Genomic DNA, 9,623 nt, shown 5'->3' with positions numbered 1-9,623 from the left:
TTCTCAACCAACTTATCAACCTGTCCTGCTACTTTCAGGGATTTGTGGACATTCACTTCAAGGTCCCTCACTTCCTCTACACCTCTCAGCATTCACCCATTAATTGTGTATTCCTTTGCTGTGTTTGACCTCACCAAAGGCATCACCTCACACTTCTCCAAGTTGAGTTCCATTTGCCACTTTTCTGCCCACCTGACCAGTCCATTTCTCCAGCTCTCCAAATGAGCATTTCACCACGTGCCTTCAGCTGAGTTACTCATCACAGAATTCCCACTATCTGATTTACTCTTGTAGCCAGAGTATGTATATGAATGGTCCAGTTAAGCTTTTGTCAATGGTAACCCCCAGGATGTTGATGGTGGGGGGATTCGGCGATGGTAATGCTGTTGATCGTCAAAGGGAGATGGTTACATTCTCTCTTGTTGGAGATGGTCATTGCCTGGTACTTATGTGGTGTGAATGTTACTTGCCACTTAGCAGCCCAAGTCTGAATGTTGTCCAGGTCTTGCTGCTTCTGGAAACGGACTCCTTCAGTATCTGAGATGTCCTGAATTTGTCCTTTTATGAAACCTTGGTCAGGACTCACTTGGAATATTGTATCCAGTCTTGGTCTCCTCACATGATGGGTGATATTGAGGCTTTGGAAAGGGTACAGAGGAGAGACATTCGACGAATTCCCAGTATAAGACATCTTGGTTATCAAGTTAGACTAAAAGAGTTGGGACCCTACACCTTAGAGAAACCTAGACTGAGGGGTGATCCGAATGAGGTTCATAAATAATGAAGAGTCCAATTCAGCATGGGAGAGGAGTCATAACTTGAAATTGGAAAAGGCCAGATGGCACCCGGATCACATTAAATTTTATTTTCAGTGGTGGGCTAATGTACCAGGATGGCCGAGTGGTTAAGGCGTTGGACTTAAGATCCAATAGACATGTGTCTATGTGGGTTCAAACCCCACTCCTGGTATCTGCGCTTACAAAATGTTATTTATTCTTTCCCTGACTTTTGCCTTGCACCATCATCTCTTCTGTCATTTGATCACCCTTGCCTTCCAACTGATCACAGCTTCCTATTATTTGATCTGCCCCAACACCGTTCCTTGGCTCTGCGCTTGCTTATAAACTGGTAAATCTTTAACTTAATCTCCTCTGTACCCTGACAATGACCTTCTCATCCTTCCTGGATTGTGGTTCCTCACAGGATCCGCTGCCTCTCCGACTCCCCTCCAGGTAACTGAAGGCCCTGAGCCTTGGTCTCGCTTTATACGCTAGCTGGTAGTTGATTCCTTGCAGGTCTGCCACTGCTCAGGAGAAGCTCAAGACCCAGATCAAGCAAAGTATCAAGAGGAATGTGAACAAAGGCTCCCTGGTGCAGAGCAAGGGACAGGGCGCCTCCGGCTCCTTCAAAATCAGCAAGAAGGAAAACCCAGGGAAAAGTGGGAAAGAAGGTGCAGAAACCAGCAGCCAAGAAATCTTTAGTGAAGAAACCAGCAGACAAGAAATCTTCAGTGAAGAAACCAGCAGACAAGAAATCTTTAGTGAAGAAACCAGCAGACAAGAAAGTGACAACAAAGAAAGTAACAGCCAAGAAAACGAGCAGCAAGGCGGCGGCAACGCCAAATAAGGCGGTGAAGAAAGCAGCGCTTCATAAATGTCTCCTGCGAAGAAGGTCAAAAAAGGCAAGAGTGCGGCGGGCGGAAAGGCGCTGAAGAAAGTGCAGACATGGAAGAGCAAGGTCAAGCCGAAAGCAGCGAAGTCTCAGAAAGCAGGGTCTGGAAAGAAGTGAAAGCGCGGGAAACTTGTAAACATCTGAAGACAAAGGCTCTTCTCAGAGCCACCCACATCTCTCAGGAAAGAGCTGATCCCCTGATCAAATGATCCCTGTCCAGGCCCCGCCTGCAGATTCCACATGGAAATGATTTGGAGTAAATCCAGGATCCCTGGTGACTCCCCTCCACCCAGCCCTTTCCCCACTCTCTGTCATAAAACAGAGGTGTGTCCGGCCCTCACTCTAACTGGGGATGTGTTCGGTGCAGTCTCAGTTCACAAATTCAGGGGGAGAGTTTGTAAGACAGTAACACTGGCGGAGAAACCCCACCTCACAACTCAAACCCCAACACATGAGTTTCTCCAATTCAGCTGGAGTCGGGTGACAACAGGAGCTGGGATAGGCTGTGATCGGGAATGTTAGGAATGGATTTGTTCAGGGAGGAATGTACCTGGAATCTCCGAATATAATAGTTCCTTATTTCCCCAGATGACACATTCTGCAGTGAGAGTGAAAAGTCTCTTCACTGCTTCACATTTATTAATTGTTTGGTTCGAGATGAATAATGAGTCAGAGAGTAATGACAGGATCTGAAGCTTCTCTCACACCAGCCCTTGAATGACTCAGTGTGAAGTGTCCAATGTGTGAAGCTACTGCCAGGGTTTGTCAATCTGAACAGTTTCAGCTCAGTTACTGGGGGCCTGGAATCCCCGCAGTTTGACTCTGTCTCTGATTGGTCACCCGCTTCTCAATCCAATTCTTAACCAATAGGAGAATCACATATAAGTAAATAGAAGTTCTCATTGGCTCAGATTTTCCAATTGGAAAAAGCCTGGCAATTCCAGAGCAGGAAGGAATTGAAGTGTTGGAAAATTTCAATTTTCAGGCAACAATTTTAAAACCTCTCATTTTATGTTCTGTTTTACTGTATTTACCGTCACAAAATCCTGACGCGATTTTAGGAATCGTTTTCATTTGTCAATCTGTTAACTGTAAGCGGCGGGAGGAAGGTCCGGTTCAGCAATTTAAAACGGGACAAATATCAGCTTCCACTCTGTAAAAAGAACAAATTAGCGACTAACCGCTTCTCACAGGCTTCTCGGGGACTGACAGAAACGAGCGGTTTCTGATCTTTTCTCCTGAAAGAGGCGGATAATGCTGCAGGGAGCAATGAACTGCCCTTCACTTTCTGGCTGCTAATACATCCCTGACTTTAAACAGTTCAAACAGCGACTGATGCTTCTGCCGGAAAATTAGCAGATTCACCAGAATGATCCCGGTCCATCATGGCCAAAGACATCCAGCTGGCCCGCCGCATCCGCGGGGAACGCACCTAAAACCCAGCTTCAGTAACAAGTGTAACAAGGGCTCTTTTCAGAGCCACCAAATCAGCAAAGGAAAGAGCTGCCATCTCTGTTCATCATCAAACCCATTAGATTGGAGGGGCGGCCACATGGTTTCTGTTTTGTCACATCACTTTCCCGAAAGGCCTGTTGGACTGAGAGCTGATCTGGAATTTAGAAAGCAGCATTACCGGAGACTCATTGCTGCTCAGCACAATCTCAACCCCGCTCCTGGGATCCGTTAGCTGGCATTTGGGGAAAAGAAATGGATCCCAGTTTTATATGGAAGGCATTAATGGAGCCGGGTCCGTTCACATGAGGGTTATTTACAAACATTACCCAATGAGTTCACTAATATTTGAATCCATTGGAGATCAGTACACAGGATATGTAAGGCAGCTCGGTCACTCTGACTGAAACCGCCAGTTCCCCGGGGCTGCAGACCCTGACACTGCGGGGAGAGAATCCCCGACTCTATCCCGCCGCCGGGGGAAACAGACAGCTCTGTGTCCGCAGAATAGGGAGGGCCGGGGGGAAGGCAAACCTGAAAGCGCTGCAATGGACTCAGCTCCTGTGTGTGCACAACTCTCACTGATTCCGTCCTCTGGGAACAGTGCGGTCTAAACAGATCAGGTTAGGAGAGAAACACACAGCCCGAGAATGGCCTCTTTCTTCCTGCATTTACTCTGTTCCGAGAGCAGATTCTCATTGAGAAGCGGCGCTCAGATCACCAGAGAGAAAAAAAAACACAATTCAAACTGTCCAAATGAAAAACAGAGAATTAACCCGGACACTTCCATTATTCCATTAATTCATCAGCTCCGAACCAGTTCCCGTTAATGCACCGGGATAATCTCGGGATTTATAAAATCGAAGGCAGCGGGATTTGTTAAATTGTTGATTCTGACACCCTGTAGTTCACTTCTTCACTTAACTGGAGGGGGAGATGTGTGAGCAGAGAAACAGAGCGAAATCCAGAGAGGCAACTGAAAACACACCTGGACAGATGTGAAACAGGTCAATCCACTGTTACAATAACTCCATCACTGACTCCCTCCTGACAGTAACCAGTCCTTTCACAGAGACTGTGGGTGGCTCTGAAAAGAGCCTTTGGTTTATTTGATGACATTTTGGCCGCTTTACTTTTTCTGGGAGCTCTGAGCGCTGGTTTTCTTGGGTAGCAGCACGGCCTGGATATTAGGCAGCACCCTGCCCTGAGCGATAGTCACTCCTCCCAGCAGCTTGTTGAGCTCCTCGTCGTTGCGGATGGCCAGCGGCAGGTGTCTGAGGATGTTGCGGGTCTTCTTGTTGTCCCGGGCTGCGTTCCCGGCCAGCTCGAGGATTTCAGCGGTCAGATACTCGAGCACAGCAGCCAGATAGACCGGGGCTCCGGCACCCACACGCTCAGCATAGTTATCCTTTCTCAGGAGCCTGTGAACACGGCCCACCGGGAACTGCAGTCCAGCCCGGGAGGAGCGAGACTTGGCCTTGGCTCGAGCTTTCCCGCTGGTCTTTCCTCTTCCAGACATTTCCACAATCTCACAAATACTTTCACAAAGAATGAATCATTTCCTTAGCATTGATAGCACGTCGCAGGTAGTCAGGATGGCTGAGCGGTCTAAGGTGCTGCGTTCAGGTCGCAGTCTCCATTGGAGGCGTGGGTTCGAATCCCACTTCTGACTCCTTGTATTTTGACTGCACTGGAGGCGTTTGGGAGCAGCGGTGAAAAGCAAAGAGTGAGCAGGAAAGAACATGGACAAACAAAGGAACAATGGACCCGAAGATGTTGCAACAAAACATGAGAGCAAGAGGCAACGAAGCAAACAGCAGGGCACATAAAAGATCAAAAATGTAACCTTTGTATCGGGGTGGAAGATGTTTCCAATATCCTTAATGAATACTTTACTGTTTTCCCGAATGAGAGGGTGATGCAGATATTGTTCTGAAGGAGGAGGAGTGTGAAGTATTGGACGTGATAACTTAAGGAGAGAGGAAGTATAAATGGGATGAGCATCCTTGAATGTGGAAAAATCACCAGGACCAGATGAAATGTACCCCAGGCTGTTGAAAGAAGCCAGGGAAGAAATAGTGGAAGGTCTGACCATCATTTTCCAATCCCTCACTGGATACAGGTGTGGTGCCAGAGGATTGGAGGTCTTGTAACGTTGCAATAAAAGCAAAATACGAGGCAGATCAAGCATGGCTGATCCTTTCGAGTAGAGAAACAGGGCTGAATTCCCTGAACCAGTGCTACAGCTTTCAGAATAGAAGGAGCCTATACACACCTGATGGGTTCCACTTAAACAAAAGAGGAGAAATGAAAAGAAAGGAGAAATAAACAAAAGGTCTTTTGATTTTAGAATGCTTGTTTTTGGAAATGACAGACTGTAATGTGTGTGTGTCAGAAGATATAGAGCGAAGTTGGGTATGACAAGATCACAGGAAAGTTGTGCCCTGAGACAAGGTGTGTGTTGACAGGAAAGCTGCTTTCTTTTGCACAATATGTATTTTATTCATATAATTTGTGCAATTACATTGCAAAGTAGTTCAAATTTAATATTACATAAGGTACAATACAGATCAGTTTCCTTCAATAATGTGCATGATGTATCTCACTATCCCTGCCTGCACAGGTTATATTTACAGTATTTACATTACACATCAAACATTCTCTCGTGCAAACAGTCCGAGAGGTTTTACACGGGTTCCAGCCCCTCACTGTACTGTGGCCTACTAGGGCCTTCGACTGCAGCCTTTCCCCATTGAGTCTCCATGGTGGCTTCCCCAAGCTTTAATGCCGTCCCACAGCACATAGTCTTGGACGTTGCAATGTGCCAGTCCGCAACACTCGGTCCTGGACAGCTCTTTGCACTGGAATACCTGTCCCACGGCAGAGATCATTTCAAATGAACATTTCGTAAATCCGTGCTGTCTCTCTCACAAAAAAGAGAACAGGATGTCTGGCAGATTCAGTGTGAGACAATAACACTGCCGGGTAAAGGCCGCTTTCCAACTCCAATCTTAACACAGGAGATTCCCCAAACAGCTGCAGTAAGGTGCTGTAAACTGCTGGAAGCGGATGTGTGTGGAAATGGTGATGTTACTGAGGAGGTTTCTTAGTATAGAATGGACTATGTTTTGGTGGGAATATTACTGAGTGTTAATTGCATCGGGACCATATTTAAAATCTCCGGCTTTCTGGAAAGCCTTGACTATGAAGGCCGAGTCTGGAAGGGTTTGTGTGGAGAGCTGGGTTTCGGTTCTACTGTTAATAAAGGGTTTGAAATTGGCAGCCCGGAGGAAACTGGAGGTGGAGCTGAAAGATGAGGGGCCATTCTCTCTCTGTCTGTCACTCTGGGTGTCTCCTCCATCGAGCTCTCTGTTTAATCTTCACTCTTGTCTCTTCCCCTCCCTGCTCTCACTCTGCCTTTCTCAGCCAGGTCCAGGTGGCCTGTATAAAAAGGAGCCTGACAGAATCAGTCTCTTTTATTGTGCACTGATTTGAGGAAAGAATCAACATGTCTGCCAGTAAACAAGAGTATGCTCCAGGCTGGCAGCATGTTAGAATCCACGAGGAAAGGCATCATCACCCTCATTGACAAGCAGAAGGGGGAGAGGACAGAAATCAGAAATTGGTGGCCCAATTTCTGCTTAATGCTGACTACAAGATTCTGTCAAAAGACATAGCCAGTCGATTCAAGTCTGCTCTTGAGTTGGTGATTCACCCTAATCAGACCTATACTATACCAGGCAGGACAATCTGTGATAGCTTTGCGCTACTCAGGGATATGATCACCTATGTACGGGACAGGAGGGTGGACACCTGCCTCATCAGCCTGGACCAGGAGAAGGCTTTTGACAGGATATCGCACACTGACATGATGGATGTGCATTCCAAAATGGGGTTTGGGGAGAGAATCTGCAATTGGATCAAACTAGCCTACACAAACATCAGTAGTGCAGTCTCAATCAATGGGTGGGAATCAGAAAGTTTCCCGATCCAATCTGGAGTCAGACAGGGCTGTCCTCTCTCCCCTGTCTTGTTTGTTTGCAGTATTGAACCCTTTGCTGAGTCTATTAGGAAGAATGCGAGCATCAGAGGGGTGACAATTCCAGGCAGCGGAGGCACTCAGGTTAAAACCTCCCTGTACATGGATGACGTCGCCGTTTTATGCTCGGATCCACTGTCTGTGCGCAAAGTGATGAGCACCTGCGACCAGCTCGAAATGGCCTTGGGAGCCAATGTTAAACACGGCAAGAGCGAGGCCATGTTCTTTGGGAACTCGGCTGACCGATCCTTTGTCCCCTTCACCGTTAGGTCAGACTACCTGAAGGTGCTGGGAATATGGTTTGGTAGGGCTGGGACGTGCACCAAAACCTGGAAGGAGCGAGTCGCCAGGGTACAACATAAGCTGAGCATGTGGGAGCAGCGATCTCTCTCCATTATGGGTAAGAACCTGGTCATCAGGTGCGAGGCGCTCACATTGCTGTACGTGGTGCAGGTCTGGCCCATACCGCATTCCTGCGCTGTGGCGATCACCTGAGCCATTTTCCGCTTCATCTGGGGATCCAAAATGATCCGAGTCCGGAGGGACACGATGTCCACCCTCTGGATAAGGGCGGGAAAAATGTACCCAACGTCGCCTTCATCCTTATGGCTACCTTTGTGTGCGGCTGCATCAAGCTGTGTGTAGATCCCCAGTTTGCAAACTTCAAGTGTCACTACGTGCTGAGGTTCTATCTGTCCCCAGTGTTGCAAAGGATGGGCCATGTCATATTGCCGCGGAATGCTCCATCAAGTTGGACTGTGCCGTACTGCCTATCCTTCATGGAAAAGTTTCTGTGGAAAAACACCTTTGACCACCAATCCATCAGGCAGTGGTCTGCACGGAATATCCTCAAGGCCCTACGGGAAAAGGAGATGGTGGATCCTGTCGGATGGTCCACTGAGCAGAAGTCCAAAGTCATTTGGCAGAATGCCTCATCACCAGAACTTTCAAACAAGCACCAAGATGTAGCCTGGCTGATGGTGAGAAGAGCCCTCCCTGTCAGATCCTTCCTGCACACCCGAAGTCTCACCCCATCCACACGCGGCCCTCGAGGTGGCTGTGGTGGAAAAGAGACGTTGCCCACCTCTTTCTGGAATGTGTCTTTGCAAAGCAGGTGTGGAAGAGATGCAGTGGTTTTTGTCGAGGTTCATCCCAAGCAGCTCTGTAGCACAGGAGTCTGTTCTCTATGGGCTGTTCCCAGGGACGCACACCGAGATAAACATCAACTGCTGCTGGAGGACTATCATTTCATTGAAAGACGCTCTTTGGTCTGCCCGAAACTTGCTGGTCTTCCAGCGCAAAGAGTTGTCCATGACCGAATGTTGCAGACTGGCACATTCCAAGGTCCAGGACTACGTGCTGAGGGACGCACTAAAACTTGGGGCAGCCGCAGCAAAGGCTCAATGTGGAAAGACCACAGTGTAAGCTCCCCTCACCACGCTGAACTGAGGAGCTGGATCCATGGGAAACCACTCGAATTGTAGCCAGAAAATATTTGTTTGCTGTAAAATGTACATGGCATGACAATGAAATGGAAGGGTTGTGAGGCAACTCACTCCTGTATTGAAGGAAACTGATCTCCTTTGCACTCTTTGTATTGTTTGACTTGGTGCTTTTTGGAACTGTTTTGTAATGTATTTTTTTTTACAGATTTTTATGAATAAAGTATATTTTGGAAATTAATAAAAGAAAGTCTGGCAGAGGTAAAGGAGGGAAAGGACTGGGCAAAGACGGAGCAAAGCGGCACAGCAAAGTGCTTCCTGATAATATCCAGGGCATCACCAAACCAGCAATCCGCCGCCTGGCTCGCCGTGGCGGGGTCAAGCGGATCTCGGGTTTGATCTATGAGGAGACGGTCGGGGTGTTGAAGGTTTTCCTGGAGAATGTGATCAGGGATGCGGTCACCTACACTGAACACACCAAGCGCAAGACGGTCACTGCCATGGATGTGGTGTTTGCTCTGAAACGGCAGGGCCGCACTCTCCACGGATTCAGCGGCTGAACAACTCGACCCTTTCCTGCAAACACAACAAAGGCTCTTCTAAGAGCCACCCACCGCCTCACAGAGAGAGCAGTGACCTCGGAACGGGAGCTGGGATAGGCTGTTTAGAACTGTCTGGAATAAATCTGTGCTGTGTTAGAGATACAAAACTAGAATCCCCAAATTTGACATTTCATTTGCAGCAAGGATGTGCAGTGGATTTGATTTTCTAAACGGGCTGTGTAAACAGTGCCCGAGGCTCTACAGTTAGTTATTTCCCCAGTCGACACATGCCCTCAGTGAAAAGCCACATCACTCCTCCAGAATCACTCATTGTTTTCCTGGAATTTCAAAATGATTTCACTGCAATGAGGGAATCCGGGAGTTTTGCAGCAGCCGTTAAATCGGTCACTGGAACCAGACCCACTTGTGATGTTATTTCCCCCGAGACGGTGTTTCCTGCACTGAAACTGACAGGGT

At 47.8% G+C, this 9,623-nt stretch overlaps 1 protein-coding gene and 2 non-coding genes across 3 annotated transcripts; all 3 read left to right on the top strand.

Annotated features, from left to right (window-relative positions):
- Window positions 1-886: 886 nt before the first annotated feature.
- On the top strand, window positions 887-969 carry trnal-uaa (transfer RNA leucine (anticodon UAA)). The gene has a single exon. It is a non-coding gene; the product is annotated as a tRNA-Leu (tRNA).
- Window positions 970-4,712: 3,743 nt separating this feature from the next.
- trnal-cag (transfer RNA leucine (anticodon CAG)) lies at window positions 4,713-4,795 on the top strand. The gene has a single exon. It is a non-coding gene; the product is annotated as a tRNA-Leu (tRNA).
- Window positions 4,796-8,861: 4,066 nt separating this feature from the next.
- LOC137345331 (histone H4-like) lies at window positions 8,862-9,164 on the top strand (the record flags this gene model as incomplete). The annotated part of the gene is made up of 1 exon (XM_068008827.1): window positions 8,862-9,164. A coding segment is annotated over one exon (303 nt), but the record flags the coding sequence as incomplete, so codon positions are not given.
- Window positions 9,165-9,623: the final 459 nt, after the last annotated feature.

The sequence above is a fragment of the Heterodontus francisci genome, chromosome 28, assembly GCF_036365525.1.
Source record: "Heterodontus francisci isolate sHetFra1 chromosome 28, sHetFra1.hap1, whole genome shotgun sequence".
NCBI lineage: Eukaryota > Metazoa > Chordata > Chondrichthyes > Heterodontiformes > Heterodontidae > Heterodontus > Heterodontus francisci.
This window is presented reverse-complemented; position numbering and strand designations above follow the sequence as displayed.